Below are 18,495 nucleotides of genomic sequence, written 5' to 3' on the forward strand. Positions count from 1 at the left end.
ACCTTTTGTGAGTTACACCTGTTCTTTCTATAACTCTTGAATGGGGAAAAAAAGATTGCAATAAAAGAGTCTTCACACCATTTGAACAAAGTATTTTATTAAATACCACAATTTAATTCATTTACACATTAAATCTAAACATGCACTCCTGAGTTACCCTCTCCACAAGAGTGTTTCTAAGTTTACAGCATAATTTTCATGACTGCGTAAATTTATGCAGAGGCAACAGATTGATTGTCTCAATGCGAATTTCAGTTTTACCTAATTCTCTTGGTTTTATTAGCGGAGTCCAAAAAACCATGCTGATGGCCAAATTTTTTCGCTTAAATTCCGGAAGAGTTGAGAAATAATATTGGAAATTAGTTGCTATATGTTTTTTGAAACTGATGTATAACTTGAAGAAGTTCTTATTTACTTATTTATTAAGTGACTAAAATTAAATGGTTTGACAAAAATTGTATCATTCAGATTTAAGAACAAGTGAAAGTGGTTTCGTTGAATTGCTTATTAGCTGGACACCTATGTAAACTAGGCCTTAACACATCGTCTGATTTATATCTGACACAGATATAGTAGTAGGAAGCATCAGTAGGTAGTGAGCCGACCTATCGGATTAAAAAAAAAAATAAAAATACAAATAAGTGTCTGAATGAAGTTCTGCATTTATGTTGCCAGAGAGATCTCAAAATTCTGAATTCAATAAAATGAAACTTACTTGTAGCGTTTTCTGGCAAAAAGGAACTGGTCTTTCGTAACAATGTCCATCTTGCAAGCTGTATCCACATGTGGCCGTATGGGAATTGAATGAGCCTGTAGAGCATCTGTACTCATATGACCCCTGTTTTGTACAGATGTGATATTTCTGGAATTCAAAAATAAATCTCTGAATGTCTGATAGGATAAATCTGAGATTAAATTGGACCATTGATCAATCTCTCAATCTTCAATACTTACCTTTTATTAATTTCACTAACTAGTTTCTTTTTTAAATTAAGTGCCACAAAATTTAATATACGGTTCTGCCGCAGGTGTACTGTTTAACATATTGCATAAATTTCCCTTCCTAAATTGCGCTTTTTAGGTGCAGATTTGTTTGCTTTTAAGAGATTTTCTGAGAATCTTCCTTTATTTTATGAGAATCCAAGGGGTTGTCTAAATTTCACATATGCACATCATACATACAAGTCTATGGTTATCCTTTTTTTCTCTTGGAAATTTTGTTTTGGTGCAGTTCTTGGTGAAGGATAAACTTAGGCTTCCTTATAATCTATTTATTGCAACTCACGGTTCAGTAAACTATGAAGTCAATAATAATCAAATATGATTCAGATGATGAGTGATCACACCGTATTGAATTTAATGTTTGAGTTTAAATAAAACCCAAGAAATATCTTAAACACTAAAAGTAAATAATATAATCAGCTGTTACAAAAACCAAAATATGGACAAGTATTATGTTAAATTTTTTTAATGAAGAAAAACCTAAATTTCCAAATCTAAAATGAGCTGGTAATTTGGTCTTGGAGTTTTATTGGTGATTCTCTACGCCATTGGTGTGCTCGTTGGTTGCAAATTTTACTCCTGACATGGTTTTTGTTTACATTTCTCTCTTAATATACTTTTCCAGCTAATTTTATGCACAATAATTACTTTAACTAGTATGTAATAATACTGAGTTTCAATTTTGTTAAGTATTTATCTAAGAATTCTAAGATGATTTGTACAATTTCGTTGTCTGAAAAAGGCTGTACTATTAAAACAGAGCGAAGAATTTTTTTTGCAAGCTTCAATAAAGTAACAGTTCAATACACTCTGGATAACGAAAAAGTTTAGCGAAAAATAGAATTCAAAAAATGCTTTCGTACTTTTCTACCTTCCTGTAATTGCGCGCTAAAAAGAAATTTTTTAAATATTTTCTGATTTTGAATCTTTTGTCGCTTAATCAACTCTGATTCTCAAGAGTTAAAACTGAAGTTATCGTTGGGGAGGCTGAGAAACTTTTGGATAGGTTTCCCTTCAAAGTTCCACAACATATCGCAGACGATATTTACTCGTGCACATCCATCATTGGTTAAAATTGCAGCACATAAAGAAATGGTTAAGATTTCATGAGTAAACATTTACTTCGCTCTAGTATTGATTTAACAATGTTAAATCTTATCAGGGGAAGCATTCTTACCAGAGCTATTCAACGTTTATCGAAGGTTCTGTGGTGTTCATACTATCTAAAAAAAAAGTATAACTTTAGATTTATAAAACGACTGTGTTACCGCTGGTAAAGCTGTTTGAAAGCGCCATCTCACCACATTTTCGGCTACACTATACGATATTTGTGAATAAGAAGGATTAGACCTTGGGCGACTACAGAAACCACTTTAACAAATAACGTCTCAGAGGAAATAAATGTTGATCCCCAATTAGCCATCATCTATATATGATTTTGCCAACATTATTTATGAATATAATGCTTACTCTGCAGTCATAAGGATCTGGAAATACGCCGAGATCGTCACAGACAAATGGTGCTACTGAACAAGGGTGTTCTGCAAGAGTGGTACAGCCAACACCCACTGCACAGTGTTCGCCGTCAACACATTTTGCATGATTAAGAACTCGGACAGAGGTTGTACCATTAAGTGTAGTTTCACCGACGCAAAAAGCCAAGGTGCCACAATCGGAACAAATAACTCCTGGTGTGATACAATCCAAAGATACTTCTTTACTAGCTGCAGTTTTGTCTCCCAAGTGAAGAAAATTCTTAAAAAAAAAAAATCTATAATTATGTTTACATATTCATATAATGTACAATGGTTAGCATTGCTCCAAACTTACAAATCTGTTTCCGTCGCTATTATCTTTGTGAGGTACACATTTAGCATTCGAGCCCGAATAAATAGTTGTATTACTACAAGAAAACTCTGCACTTATCAATTCACCATTTCTTTCAGTACAAAGTATAAACTTTGTTGGATCTGTCGACGAAAATATTCCCAGTTGGTTGCATCTACAAAGGTTGTAAGCGAAAAATGAGGACCATTTTGTTTTAAAAATAAAATAAATTACTAAATTAAATGAACTTACTTAAATGCCAACGAATTGCCACAGATCTTTAAAAAATAAAAAAGATTTAATTGATAAAACTAATGTGACTAGCAAAATTTGATTGGTTGCATTTCATGAAGTTTACTTCTATTTCAGAACTTATCTGATAGTGTATCCTCCTTAGTTTAGAAAAACTGAAATCTTTTTTTTTGAACTATATAAAAATGTTTTAGTCATTTTTTTTTAAATATTTCGAACACTCCTTCTTCCCTAAATATAGTCAGTCTATAAATACAATTTTCTTAATTGTATTCTTGGCTTTGTGTACAAGAATTTTTGTCGAGAAGCAAAAATAATACTTTTAGTCTCAATTAATTCATTTCTCCAATTTGAAACTACAGAATTATTTCATTACATTGGTTATATAAGGTGCATTATTTTGTAAGTGAGTCAAAGACACTCTAAAGCATCGTCGGCTTACTAAGCAATACAAGAGAGTGTAAATAAATAGAATCGAAAACACTTTTTGAAAAACAAAGGAATTTAGTGAGATGTAACAAATTATTTAATTCTATCATTTAGCGAAAATACTTTTGATTTGTTTGAACTCTTATGTAATGATCTATTCTGGCGTTTACTAAGATATTTTTCTAAGAAAGCTTTCATTTATTTATCTAGGGTTTTTTACACCTCTTTATTTTACAGAATCCCCAGGTTGAACCTGAGCAAACACCTGTCTGAATGTCCTTCTCCTCCTTTGGGACCCACTTTTAGAACATATTTTTTTAGAGGGTTTAGAGGCTGATAAGATTTTAAAATTTCCCTAAGTATTTCTAAATATCTTTCACTAATATAAAGAAATGCAATTGGCCTTATTCATGAAAAAATTAATAACAATTTTGGCACACTAATGATATAAAAAAATTACCTTTAGAAGCAGCAAGCCGTATCCTAGAATTCTAAGCATCACAAGAGTTTATTTTAATTTTCATTTATGTTATGCAGTAACCAGTAATCTGGCAATTACATATAAAGTGATGTAACTGAAATGAAATCTCATATCTACTAATTCACATGTAATTAAATGTGATAGCGTTGTATGTTTACTTTTTGTAGAAAATCAAGAAAAATCTTCCTTTCTGAAAAAAAAAAACAGAAAATATTGATGTTGGAATTTCTATTTTTTGTACAGCTGTAATACAGCTCCTCTTTAGACTTCAGGCAGAGCCTGTTCAAAATATTTTTCTACCAAAAAACAAACAAAAGTAGCATTATCAACAACCGAAGCTACTTTGGCTCATTTTTTCACGCTTTATCTATTACTTCGACAAATTAGAGATGAGTTTCAAATTACTTTTCTTACATTCTTTAAATGTGTCTTGTACTTTTTTCTAACTTATTGTAAATTTTCCTAATGATTTTCAAACTTTTGGACCTTAATAACCACTAGTGGGTAATGAATTAATAAAATGTCACCACTAATTGTGAAAAAATGTCATTACTATTACTTTTTTACCAAAATAAACTCGTGGCAAATATTTTACCCCAAAAAATTTAGTTTCTTTTGAAATAAAGTTAACCGAACTTAAATTAGAACTCACAGTTAGACCTACCTTGAATAGTGGTGTCTTTTTTTTTTTTGTCCAGCAACTTGAGAAAATTTATTTTTGTTATCTGCCCAGGCATATCCTCTCTGATCATGTTTGTCACGTCACATTGACTTTTTCTTGCGCTGATCTCCTCAAGTTTATTGTCACAAATAGTTAGAGAGCACTTAGTAAACCTTTTTTCGTGAAAAAGTATTCACTTGCAATATACCGGTATTTTTCTCTCTCTATTTCATTACTTTCGTAGCCATTGTCGTGTTAATGGTCCATGTCTCCTTATGACATCTATTAAAGGCAATAATGTAGCGTACCTCGTCTATTCCACTGTGTCCACCCAACACACCTCCTCGTAAAGTCACCTTTCTCCCAACCTTTCTCCTTCAGAAGATCAGCAATTACATGTTATACTCTACTATGGAGGCAAGTGACCAAGGCCTTAAAGGACATGAACCAAGTATATGCGTTGATGTTTCAAAGGCCCTCTGCCACATCAGCGACTGGCCTGCATCTCTGAACACTGGTCAACATTTCTAGAAGAGCCTAGATTTCTAATTTAAAAAATGTACATGTAAAATACATACATATATTTATAAAATACTGTTATGGATATTTTGGTTTCTCTTGCAAAAGCTAAGGATCAATACTTCCATAGGAACCTCTTTTCAATCTAAATGAAGTCTAACTGAAAGAATTAAATTAAATTGTATTGTTATTTGAATGAGAGTCACCTGACGTTATAGTCTTCAGTCGGTTATAATAAGGAATCTTGCCGAATTTTAACGAGTACTTTAGAATCGATTAAAACATGAAATGTCTGTTTTCATCAATACCGTCCTATTTCAATAATAAATACCTACAAGCACAATTTTAGAGATGAAACTGTATTACACATCTATTTTATGAATAAAGAAAATATGTATATATATAAAAAAAAAAAATTGTTTAAATAAATTATTTAGATATACTCTCGGTCGATAATAGTTTTTTATTCAATTTCCGCAAGTGGCACGAGGGATGCAAAAGGCTGAACAAGAAGATCTGTTCGGAATGTCATTTTAAGGAAGCTAAGAAAGAAACTGACATGCCAATTCTGAAGAAAAATTTGCATTTTCTAACATAGTTAAGAAATTGAAAAATATTAGATCGGTCTGCTAAATTAAAATTGTACTGGAAGTACCTAAACAGTGAATCAACAAGTCCTAATGACTTGGATTTTATGACCAGGTACAAAGTTGGATATTCGAGAAGTTCTTCAGAAGCTTTGCTGAATGTAAAATTGAAGAGTCATCCAGGCTAAAGTCTAACCAAAGAAAAAAGCATGCTGCGCACTGTATTTAGATATTTCTTTTATTATTAGAGATTCATAATCTGCTTAAAATATAACAATAATACTGTATTTTAAGTCTTAATACGGAATATAATAAGTTACTGCATTGGTAATTATCCGTTTCTCGAAAACTGCAAATCAGTTTTAACAAAAATTTGGGCACACTATCGAAAACTTAAAATAAAAACCACGCCTGAGTTGATTAATAAAATATATTCTTTTCCAAAAAGAAAAAAGTGCAGTAAAAATGTGAAGCGAATAAAACTACATGCACCATATTTGCATACATGAATATAGATACCATAAATTCATATAAAGATTGAATTTAAGTTGTGCGAGTGGATGATTGTAATTTGAACCTGTAGAAGCTTATCAGCCAGATATCTGAGCACTTTAAAAAAAAACGTTCACAGCTTAGAAACGTCGGATAGCTGAAATTTTAAACACTCTCCCATTAAAAAGGCTACAACTTTCTGTTGTCTTCCTCCAGTTCACAACACAGAGCTAAGCAGGGAAACAAATTAAACCCTGTTTACGTTGTTTTCTACCCAGCTTTCTAGACTTTAAAGCATATCCTGATGAAGGTTCCCAAAAATTAGATCAACAATAATAAAAATAACATTCTCGTCCATTCCTAAAAATGGTTTGTCTTGTAAACTTATTTGTTTTTTAATTTAAATAATTGTATTTATTTTTTTTATCAAATTATGAAGGGGGGGAATTAAATTTTATCAAAACAATAATTTTGTTTGGGAAGTTCTCGTTTTGTAATTTTAACAGTGCTCCTTATGGAACTTGAGACATTTTTATTGGAACTTTGAGACCAAAGGAGATAGTAGTGCAAAAAGAAGTAGTAGGGAAAGTCCCTTTTCTAATCTTATCTTATTCCTTTTTATAGTATTAGAGATACTAGTTTTGCTTCCAAAAGGAATTGGTTGGTTTCACACTTTGTACCTTTAAAACCATTACATCTTATATTAACACTGAATTCGGCTGTTCAATTATAGACTTCAGATCTCTGCTGGATTGCTACCATGTATACTTTGTTCGACGTGAAGCTAGAATAACGTAACTTCAGTTCAAACTGCACACAAACTTCAATCAACTTTTTTCCCTGGGACATTTCTTGCAACCTCTTCATGCCATCCAAACACAGCATTATTCTTTCCTCTCTCCCTACCGATCTGCGCATTTAGGCCTCCCAAAATTATTACCACTTCCTTGTTTTTAAAGTAGAATACTTAATACTATCTTATACCGACTGTTATACTAGTTTAATATAACCTGAGGAATAAACGTTTGATGGTGATGATTTATTGTAATTAGATAAAAATTCATTTCTTAATTTCATGATTCTAGAAACAAACGATGACGTAATACTACTAATTCTGCATTATGTAAGTTGTAAAGGTATTAAAAGATTTAGACGTGTAAAGAAAAAACTCAACGTTGTTTATTGGATGTTCGCATTACTTTTTATTTAAATTATTTTATTTGTTATTAGTTTTTCAAATTTTAGTTCTGCATAACTAAACATTGTAATGACGCACCATCAAAAAAGTTAAGCTATCACCAGTCTTTTGAGAACTGTCAAGAAAAATGATGTACAAACGCACTCGACGTTTTACTATTCAGCTCGTAAGGTCTTATCCAAACTTCGATTCTTTTTTTTATATAGGTGCACCAGATAAGGGCTTTTGAAAGAAATAAAACGTCATAAAGCCATTTTAAAAAAACATTTGCATGGAATTAGTTTAAATGAAAAGTGGTAACACTATCTAGTAGATAGTAACGGTAAACAAAAACAAAATAAATTCGCTGAGTTTATCTAACTCTTGCACCTAAATCTGAGAGCAAAGATATGGCGGAAACTTCGTTGAGGTCAAATTCTCTAGACTAGCTGATTGAGAATAGCTGATGGGTGAAAATCCAAAACCGTTTAGAAATAGTCAAAACTTGTTAAAATCAATGAAATTATCTAGCACTGCGAACCTAATCACATTTTAAAATGAGTTGGTTCTAAAGAAGAAATGTTCGGTCAAGCAATGTTTTTTGAATTCTGAATATTAACAAGTTTGACTCATATGAACAATACACAGATTGGTAATGCTGTACAATTCAGTGAATTCACTTTAGAGGGTGCCTACTCTTAAAAAGGAATTTCCCAGCAAATATGATGAAGGCATATTACAATGTATTAATTGTTTACAAGATATTAGTTTTTAGTTCAAAAATTATTTAGGTGAAAAACTATAATACAATTAAATGAAATGAAGCGTCGAGGAGAGAAGTAGATATGTTAGCTAACATTCTTCACTTAAATTTCTCGTTTAGGACATTAAATAATCGGTAAGGAATAGACCGGGAATCAAACCCAAACATCCCAAAACACCTTAATTTAGCTGACTGTGCCTATAACCACTCGCCTACTGTGGCGCCTGCACTAGTTAACAGGTGATGTGGAATACCAGAAAAGATGCAAAACTAAATTAACCCTCTGGAATATTCCTATTTCCGGACCAACATCTTCAAACTAAGAATTTATAACTTAGAGGGAAGACCACTTTCCACACAATTTTACTTCTCTCTTAATTAAATTTATCTTCAACATTTTATTTTCAAAAAAGTTGAGATCTTTATGTGTTCAATAAAATAAACTCAGTAAAGTAGAAGTTCCGAAGTGAAAGCAAGGGCAAGTGTACAGTGGTAATCACTCTTAGTGAAGAAGAGGAAGAGTAAATCGGACTTGTTCCTAGACATCCAGGAGGGCTGGCCGAGATCTAGAAGTGAGATATGGGCAGTGACGATTGCAAGCGAAAACTAAGGAGAAGCCTGAAAAAAATATGACGAACAGTTATTTGTATTTCTGAGCAAAATACAGAATTATGTAATCAGTTATTTAGTTGAAAAATAAAATAAAAAAATCTCCGCGTGTTGTTAACATATATGATCCTAATACAAACATCATACTTGCTTTCTACATGCGTTATGCTTGTGAAAAATGATATAATATTTGAGATGGGTATTAAAAAAAACTGCGATAAGAAAGGTATATAAATGTAAAGTGAAGTAAGATTCGTCCAGAGTAAGAGATACATCGGCAATGACCATGGCTTACAAGCAGCTGTTCGTTTCAGTGTTAATTTTCGCAGTAAGTACAACATTCGTTACACCGCACTCTAGAGCTTGTCCGTACACGAATGAATCTCAACTTCACGTTCTTCGTGTTCAATTTAAAACTACTAAAGACGTAATTTCATTTAGATATTACTCTCCAGAAAAAAACTGGAGGGCCAGTACATAGTTTTACCTTCCAGTAGACGAGTGAAAAAAAGTATGTCACCAGTGCATAGGTTCGAACTCTCAAACCCATTAATTCATTTTACTGCGGTACTTGGTAATATTCGGTTCGGATTTCCTCTTTTTCTTAATGGAATCTTTCATAAAGGAACAAACATTTGCTTTTTTATTTACTTTTTCATGCTCAGGGAATTAAATAAATATGTACTTATTTTTGACGAAACCTGAAAGCCCTCAAAGGTATCCCATCCAAAACACGATATTGCACAGAACTTCTTTGATTTTTTCTGTCGACACTTTAAGAATGAATTCTACAGGAAGTTACAAAAAATTCAAACCATTATAAAATTTAAATAATCTTGTGAAAATCATAATCACAAATCACATCAAGTTCTGGTACAGCTGGTAAAATTAAAATTAAATCAAGTAAGTAAAAAATTGTCTATCAACTTGCAGCTTTAAAATGCATATCGCCTTAATGCTCAACTTAACTAAGAAAGGATAAGTTTACACATTCTAAGCTAGAAAATCTTAGAAAACTTTTCTTGAACTTACTTATAATCTGAGGAAAATTCCCAATGATTTATTTGAATAACCACATCATATTCTGGAAATGGTTATTTTTGCTAAGCACTTTTATTTAATACAGATACATGTGACATATTAACATGTAAATTTGTTTTAAAAACTTACTTTGACAGGAAAGTGAAACGCGCTTTAATTAAACTTTCATTTTGAACTGTAAAACTTTATTTAAATAAATTAAATGCTCTGTTACTGTCCAGTATCCAGCTGGTTTGACTGTTCCGGACACACGAATCACTGCTTGAATATTTGAATTATGGACAGGTGGAAAATGAAAATTAGTTCTTATTGAATTATTATGGTATCAGTGAATGATGACTTCTTGGCTTCAACATCCGTAAAAATTTAAGAAAAACAGCCAAGAAATAGAAAAATGTTATTTAGATTTCTCTGCTCATTGAAAATTTCACAGGAAGTTCCTTTACAGTGCGGCACTCACTTCCTGTTCTCATTCTCGTTATTTTATGATCATGATGCAGATAAGACTGATATTCGGAAGGGTTCGTTTGGAGAAGTTTTACTGATATAAAACTGAACATTCACTATGGTTACTAGCTACCCAGAAAAAATTAACACGTTACGCTACTGTTCACCCACCTCCTTAAGAAAAACTTAACAAACCGCCGTTAGCTCTTTAGATAGAAGCGATTGCCGTGGTCGACCAATGGGGACCGCAGACCCATAGTACGAAGAATCAGAAATCTTGAACTTATGGTCAGAATATTATTTAAAAAATGTTATTTAGTGAGTAAGTTTGTGAAAATATTCCAGGCACAGTATCATGCAGCGCTAGGAGAAGATGCACCTGGACCTGCACCTGCTCCGGGCCCAGGACCAGATCCCCAACCTGACCCTCAGCCAGACCCAGCAGATGATGTGCCCAAAGTTAAATGTGTTACTGCTGGATACGTATGCAGTGACTGCAACAACCAGGCAGTCTGTGTCGGCCTAGGTGATGGCAGTTTTGTCCAGGTAGAGAACAAATGCGCCAAAGGTTCACACTGTGTAGAGGACCAATGCGTAGAAGGAGCCAAGTGTAACTACAGGGCATTCGAGTGCACCGCCGAAGGTTTCTTCCCAGATCCATTTGATTGCACTGTAAGTATTTACTTAATAATTAAGCTTTTGCAATCTCTTAAAATTTTTTTTGAATAACTGAATTTTAATAAATAACTGCTAGTTGACCATCAAAAATAAAATAAATAAATAACTGAAATGAATATAAATATTATTGATATTAATAGATATTATTTATAATAAAATAATAAATAAATAAATAGTAAGGTGCAATTTTATTAAAATATTGATGTTTTTACTGACAAAGCAAATTTAAAGTGGTCCCAAATTCTCTACCTAGCCCTCATCCCTACGATAATTTTATTTGCTCCTCTCATTGAATTGTGTAGCTTTTGTCCCAATTTTGTGTTTATTATTCATTTTCTATTCATTTTGTTTTCTTGAATTGTCATTTTCAATTCTGGATTTTTGTATCCAACTTCTGTCGTTGAATACATTTTCTTAAGCAATCAATTATTAATAGATGAAAAAATAATAAACTGCTTAGAATGCAATCAAAGTTTATTTGGTAAATTTGTATGAAGAAAATTCTTAAAAGGTAGGTATACTTTTACCGGAAGATAATCTTGTTCTTTACAGATGGAGAAGTACGAAAGAGTATCTAATTATAATGAAATTAGAAAAAAAACTAATGAGCTAATTTAAAGAAGTAACCACACAAAGTTATTTTATTGTTTATTTGCGCAGAAATATCACGTCTGTATGTTTGATCCCGCTAAGAGCAAGTTCAATGGGTTGGAATTCAACTGCGGTGACGGCCGAGGATCTTATGACGCCACTACTGGCAGTTGCGGATTTCCATTGAACTCTACAGCCTGCACAGAAGGACCAGTTCCACGATGCGTCACCTCATTGCAGGTAAGGAAGCATTGCAACAATTACTGTTTGACATAACTTTAATGTCAGGTGATAAAGCTACTGGCTTTGTCATGCAGGAAAATTGGTAAAAAAGAATGAAAACACTTTATCAAATCATTTTAGTCTAGGTACTTAATAAGTTTAGTAATGTGTTATGTGGTGCAGATTGGAGTACTTAAGTCTGATCCGTCTATATACTATATCTGCACTGAGGATGAAAAAACTACAGGCCCCCAACTCTACAAGTGCGGAGGTGGCAAGATATTCGACACCAAAAAAGTTTCTTGTGTTCCAACAAAGAAGAAATAGGTAAATATATTATGTTTGGTATTTCCTTCTTTCCAAGATGCTGTAATCAGAAGAAATGCAGCAGTAAAAACTTTCTTTTCCGTTTCATTTCGTACAATTTTTCTAAATGTAAAGCTGGAACTAATTTCCCACTTATCATACTTATTTTATTTATTTATTCCACTTATTATCAAATTAAGCAATAGATTTTAAGTGAAATTACCCTTTTGTTAGAGTGCAGGCCGTTGGGGGTGACATACAAATTTCATCAGAACATTTGAATCTGAATATCCTGGCGGTTCAGACTATCTTCAGAAAAGCTTAGTTCTTTCTGATAGAATTTCTTTCAATGAGTAGAATTTTCATAAATTTTGCTGGAAATTTATCAGATTGTATCCATCCGACTGTTTCGACATATAGTAATTTTTTCAAACTCTGGTTTGAGCTATTAGCATCATCACCCAAATTATATCTAAGTTTCCAGTGGAGTCTTTTCTTATGAAATTCAAAACCAAGGAAATTTAAATTATATAATTTATACAAAGTAACGGCCATTTTTACTTTTTCTTTTTAAACAAAAAGTCACTAAAAAGATTTGGGGGTAATCGCTCCCCTTGGTTCTCTCGGGATACTTCCAGGCATAGCTTCTCCAGATGTTTCCTAATCTGCATAATACCCAACAAGAAGCCTGTTCTCTTGCTTGAGAGCTCTTAACTGTTCTGTCCATGAACTTTATAGTACCTTCGCTTTCTGGTTGGTCGGCTACCTGGCTATTAAGTAATGGATACTGGAACTAGACACGTACTCTGTACCTAGCCATTAAAAATTCTTCTGAGGAATTCCTTACTAATTTTCTCTGTTCTTGTTGACTGTTAATAGTAAGCCAACTGTCCCGAATTAACATTCTGTGTTCTGCTTTAAATACTGGTGTATTAATTTCTCCGTAAAAATAATTTATCATAGATGTCCCGGATGAAATAAGATTTTCTTATTTTTCTCAAAAATTGATTAAAATGGATTTGCCACAAGATATTGAAATTAAGACATACCCATGCAACCCTTAGGCTCATTAATAAATAAATTTAGTTTGTCTGAATAAATATCATTTCATATACATAGGTGTAGAAGTAAGAAACCGGAATTTTTTTTTTTTTGTAAAAATTACACGTATGTTGTTTGAAAATGATTAAAAGTATTTTATTTTATTTTATATTTTAGTAATATTTTATTACGATTTATATATTTTTCCCACCTCTCCGGCAGTTTATGAATGCCACGCCCAAAAAACAGTTCTTCTTTTGAAGCGAACCAGTTATCGAGCCATTTTCGTACATTTTCATACGAATTGAAGCGTTTTTCAGCGAGAGCGTGTCCCAGTGATGCGAATAGATGTTAATCGGACGGAGCCGTCTGGAGAATAAGCTGCATGCGCTAGTATCTCCCAACTAAACGCCTCAATCGTTTCCCTGTCCTATTGTGATGGGGTATTATCTAGGAGCAAAATGACTGTGTTGCCTTTTTTCATATTCCGGTCGTTTTTCACGTAATGCTCGATTTAAATCGATCATTTGCTGTTGGTAGCGATCAGTGTATCGGTTTAACCAGGTTTTAGCAGCTCGTAATAGATTACACCCTCCAGATCCCACCAAACACAGAGCATTGTTTTCTTTCCAAAGCGATTTGGTCTTGAAGTGGATGTGGATGGTACGCCTGGATTCACCCGTGGTTTACAACGCTTAGGATTCTCAAAATATATCTATTTTTCATCACCTGTCACGATTCGATGGAGAAATGACTTTTTTTTGTATCTATCGAGGAGCATTTCACAAGTGGTTTTTCGATTTTCTTGATGTCTTTCATTCAGTTCATGCGGAACCCATTTTCCCACTTATTGAATCTTTCCCACAGCTTTCAAATGAATGGAGACGGCTTTTTGCGTCACATTCAATTGATCCGAGGGTTCCTGTTGTGTTTTAGTATCATCCAATAAGGCTTGCAATTCGTTGTCTGCGAACTTTTTCCGTAGTTTCTCACGTCAAAATCGCCATTTTGGAATTTTTTGAACCACTCAAAACGAGCATTCGATGCGATTCAGTTTTCTTCAAATGATAACAGAAAACTAATGCTGTCCGCAAATCGTAGTTTGTACTTGTAGGCACAAAACTCGACATGTCTAAGGTTATAGAAAAATATACTGCTCTATGGAACTTGGGTTGTTGTATGTTGAAAATCTTCGTCAGCTGTTAGAGAGAGATGATGACGCTGCAGTAGCGTTCTTACGATCCCTAAACTGATGGCTAGCACCACCTATAGGGAAATTCCGGTTTCATACTTCTACACCTGGTATTACAGTTGTAACTGAACCGTTGTTTTTTTTTTTACAGATATCAAAGAGAACATTTCAAGAATCGGTACAGTTTTATGTAACTTCATGAGGAAATAATATTTAAGAAATTTGTTAACTGACAATGATTCAAGTTTAAATTGTTTAATAATTTTAAATTGTTTCAGGCTGAAGAAACTGGATCTATAGAACTGTTAAGCCGCCTTCCCATGTATCCTAAATTAAATTATGCACAACCACCTTTCTTGTGAATGTAACACCAATTTACAACTCATTTCTTAAAATAAATTTTTAAAGAAAGAAAGCACACTTAGTTTTATTTTTTTAAAACCAATCTTGAATTTATTACTAATCGGTACAAAGGCACATTTAAACCTTGCAGACAGACTAATTGCTAATAAAAAATACTTCTTCTCAAATATTTTATTCTGAAAATAAAAACATTTGATAAATTTTTATGAAAAAATAAAGACTGATACTTAATGTTTGATTAGATTCCCTAGATTATTGTATGGTTATTCACTTATTTGAAATTTTCTTGACGCTTTATTAAACTTTAAACTATCTTTATTGCACTAGTGCTGACCTACTACATTTATTAGAGAAACTTTATCTGGACAATTCCGTAAAAGGTTTGATTGGCGCTGCAGTAGCGTTCTTACGATCCCTAAACTGATGGCAAGCACCATCTATAGGGCAATTCCGGTTTCATACTTCTACACCTGGTATATTACAGTTGGGAGAGAGGATAAATAATATTCCCTCTAAAGTATAAATATTATAGTAAAGTGTTTAGTACCTGAAAAAGAAGGGTAAATGTCTCACAAAAATCAGAGTTTTAGAAAATATCAAAGCGATAAGTACCACTTTATTAAATGGATTTTGACTTTTCTCAGTTTTCTCAGAGCCTGCATCAGTCACATGCTTTTATACTCTAATTACATATTATATATGTAAGTGAAAAATATTTTATTTTAATAGAGTAGTCGATTGGTTTACATAATTAGATCTAAATAATTAAATTAAAACATGATTAAATTTAAATAATTAGATCTAATTGATTAAATTTGATTCCGTGGAGTTTCTTTTTTATTCTTTCTTAAAAACTAGCTAAATAATTATTTAAGTATGAATTTGGAAGTCCTTAAAATTTTAATTTTATAATTAAACCTTTTTTTTTTCACTTTATTAGTATATTTACAACTGCAACAAATGTTGCATCAAGTAAATTTGATGAAACTTGTTAAGTTCTCATGAACGTCATGTAAGAGCAACCACCCAATTAGTGAAACTCTTTCTCAGTGGATTGCTCTCATATCAGTAGGTCCCTAGGCCATTTCCGCTTCAGTCGACGAGGAGGATTGCCTGGAAGGTGAGGAGAAAAGAGTTGTTGGACAAGAGGATTAGGATGGAGAAGCTAGGAGCTAGCTGTGAAAGTTGCGGTAGCGTGACCTTATTAGATCAGAGACAAAAGGAATGTGGAGGTCAGTGTGAATGGTAAGGTTAGAAATGTAATATGGTACATTAAGGATATTCCGTAAAATTTTAGATTGTAGTGTCTGGAGGCGTTTGGAGTTAGAGAGTTTGGTTGAGCCCCGCACTTCTGCTCCATACGCCCACATGGGTCTTAACAGTGCCTTGTAAATTGTCAGTTAGTGATTCAAGTCGAGTTTGGATCTCCGGTCATGTAGTCTAGTAAGTAGCTTGTAGCGTCTGTTCACGTCTTGTCGTTTCAGTCGAGTATGTGGGTTCCACGTGAATCTGTTGCCAATGTACAGTCCTAAGTATCTTAACGTCAGCTGGAGGAATCGTTACACCGTTCAGTTGAACTGGTGGACTGGCAGATTTTCGTAAAGTAAACGTAATGTGTACTGATTTTTGCTCATTAATTTTTATTTTCCATTTTCGGAACCAGGTTTCGAGAAAATTTAAATGGATTTGAATGTTATGACTATGACTGACGGATCGGAGTGGGATGAAAGAATAGCAGAATCATCAGCGAATGTTGAAACTATTGTATTTTGGGATAGAGGTAAGTCAGCAGTATATATTGGAAAAAGGAAATGACCTAGAATGCTTCCTTGAGGGACTCCAGCTTTTATGGGTATAAAGGACGAGAGGGCCTGCCCTTGACGATCGGTTAAGTAAGATTTTAAGATCAGATAGTAGGTGAATGGAAGATGATTTTTAAGTTTGTGCAGTAAGCCCGAGTGCCAGAACCGATCAAAGGCCTGAGCCACATCGAGAAAAACATCCGAACTTTACTGTTTACGCTCCAAGGAAGAGGATATGGATATGTATCATTCGGGGCAGCTGTTGAGTTGTTGAATGATATGCACGGAAACTAAATCGATGTTCAGGTAGCAACTCCTCTATTATAGGGATTAGACGCCTTGGCAGTAGCTTCTCCAGTATTTTCCCTAAAACAGGTAAAAGGCTTATTGGACGGTAGAGCTAGATTGCTGTGCAGGTTTATTGGGTTTCAATATCATTTTCACTATGGAGTATTTCCAGAGCATTGGAAAGTGAGTCGTTCGTAAAACTGCGTTGTAGATGTAAGTTAGAAAGAGAATACCACTTTTTGGTAAGTTGCGTAAAATGTTACTAGTTATAAGATCACAGCCAGGAGATTTTTTAGTCGATAGTTGCTTAATAATGTACTTCACGTCTGAAGGATTAAATGCTTTAGGAGGTAAGGTGAGTTGTAGGGGTGAGTCTAAGTCCTCTTCAATGTTTAGTTCGTGCAGTTGATCATTCATGTCTAAATGTGGAATTAGATAGGTGAGTGGCAAAGAGATTAGTTTTGTCTTGGTCTATTTTCGCCCAGGTAGAGTTGTCATGTTGAAGTGAGGAGAACAGTCTTTGTATGCCAGAATTTGGCGCTGTACAGAACCAAAGAGATTTGTCTGATGTTGTTAAGGGTGATGTGTAAATGAATGACTTTATTTTGTATAGTTCCCGTTTGAGTTTGAGAAGTTAGTTGATTTAGTCGTCTACGTTCAGATATGGGTCCGTTGCCATCTTGCTCTCGCTTTCCTTTTCTCTGTTAGTAAAGTCCTTAAATTTAGAGGCAGTAATATGTGCTGGGGCGCTTTTCCTGGTCTTGGAGGAGAGGTAACTATTTAGGCTGCTTGTTGAATACTTAGTTGGTCAACTGCTACGTCTATGTCTTCTGCAGTTTTTAAGGCCGTGCGTAAATTTATTTGCTTGTCTACGATATTCCTGAAGAGGTCCCAGTTTGTCGGTCCAGTGATAAGGAAGGAAAACAAGAATTGAAGGTGGGTTGAGAATTTAAAACCAGTAAAACGGGGGAGTGGTCAGAGGATAGGTCAAATGTCATAGAAATGTCACAAGAGGAAGGAAGTACTTTAGATGATATGAAAATGTCTAAAATGTCTCGTGATTTCCGTGGAGATGTAGGCCAATGGGTGGAATTAGAAGGTGAAATTACGGAATAGGAAGAGGTTGATAGTGTGTTTAGAAGAATCCGTCCACGTGGGTTTGTGACACGACATCCCCACTGCTGATGTTTTGCATTGTAGTCTCCGCCCGCTAGAAAGTGAGCACCAAGTGATTGGAAAAAGGAAAGAAAGTCATTTTGAGAAATGATTTTGTTGGGAGGACAGTATACTGCTGCTATTGTGATTTGGAGAGGTAGGATATTTAACGAAACGGAGGTTGACATCAAAGAGTCAGTGGGAGAGCTAGGATTCACGGAATGTGATAGTAATGGACGAATGAGAATCGCTGTTCCACCTTGAGGTCGGTCTGCAGGATGGTCTGTTCGGTAGATTATGTAGTCCTTAATGTAAAAGTAAGTCGTACTCGTAAAGTGTGATGATTGCTATGTCTATTCGTCTATTGTGCAGTAAAAAAGTCCAGTTCGTCTTTGTGAGCGCTCAAACCATTGACATTCCAGAGAAGAATGAGGAGAGACTGTTGCTTTGATGGAGTGTTCATGAAATCTTTGGCAGGATTTGGGTGACTACTGTAGAAAGGAGAGTTATCAGTGGGCTGATCATTGTTTTAAAGTCACTGAGGAAAGTGGTTAGAAGTGAGGTGATGTC

At 33.9% G+C, this 18,495-nt stretch overlaps 2 protein-coding genes across 4 annotated transcripts in view; one reads left to right on the forward strand and one right to left on the reverse strand.

Annotated features, from left to right (window-relative positions):
* Positions 1-80: 80 nt before the first annotated feature.
* LOC141447620 (uncharacterized) lies at positions 81-4,870 on the reverse strand. The gene is made up of 7 exons (XM_074115357.1): positions 4,656-4,870; positions 3,971-4,181; positions 3,082-3,107; positions 2,833-3,004; positions 2,473-2,757; positions 716-862; positions 81-605 (listed from the first exon to the last, which is right to left on the reverse strand). The coding sequence occupies exons 2-7, from the start codon at positions 4,007-4,009 to the stop codon at positions 471-473; spliced, it is 804 nt and encodes a 267-aa protein (XP_073971458.1). The 5' UTR covers positions 4,010-4,181; positions 4,656-4,870; the 3' UTR covers positions 81-470.
* A 4,098-nt stretch (positions 4,871-8,968) lies between these two features.
* Positions 8,969-18,495, forward strand: part of LOC141447621 (uncharacterized) — a 475,629-nt gene continuing 466,102 nt past the window's right edge. The window contains exons 1-6 of one of the 3 annotated variants that reach the window (XM_074115359.1): positions 8,969-9,127; positions 10,633-10,959; positions 11,626-11,796; positions 11,962-12,105; positions 14,469-14,495; positions 14,596-14,732. In XM_074115359.1, the coding sequence (XP_073971460.1) occupies positions 9,080-9,127; positions 10,633-10,959; positions 11,626-11,796; positions 11,962-12,105 (690 nt within the window). In that variant the 5' untranslated portion in view covers positions 8,969-9,079 and the 3' untranslated portion in view covers positions 14,469-14,495; positions 14,596-14,732. Of the gene's footprint in view, positions 9,128-10,632; positions 10,960-11,625; positions 11,797-11,961; positions 12,106-14,468; positions 14,496-14,595; positions 14,733-18,495 lie in introns of those variants that run through there. The other 2 variants (XM_074115358.1, XM_074115361.1) reach the window with 2 other exon arrangements.

The sequence above is a fragment of the Rhodnius prolixus genome, unplaced genomic scaffold, assembly GCF_049639745.1.
Source record: "Rhodnius prolixus isolate KJV_2025 unplaced genomic scaffold, Rpr scaffold_7, whole genome shotgun sequence".
Classification (NCBI taxonomy): Eukaryota; Metazoa; Arthropoda; class Insecta; order Hemiptera; family Reduviidae; genus Rhodnius; species Rhodnius prolixus.

Bases quoted from the DNA above. Each gene is read 5' to 3' on its own strand.
- LOC141447620 (XM_074115357.1), bottom strand. From the start codon at position 4,009: ATGCTTAGAATTCTAGGATACGGCTTGCTGCTTCTAAAG. The intron at 863-2,472 runs GTAAGCATTATA...TTTGAATTCCAG, and splicing joins CAGATCCTTATGACTGCAGA to AAATATCACATCTGTACAAA. The intron at 606-715 runs GTAAGTTTCATT...TTAATCCGATAG, and splicing joins TTTGCCAGAAAACGCTACAA to GTCGGCTCACTACCTACTGA.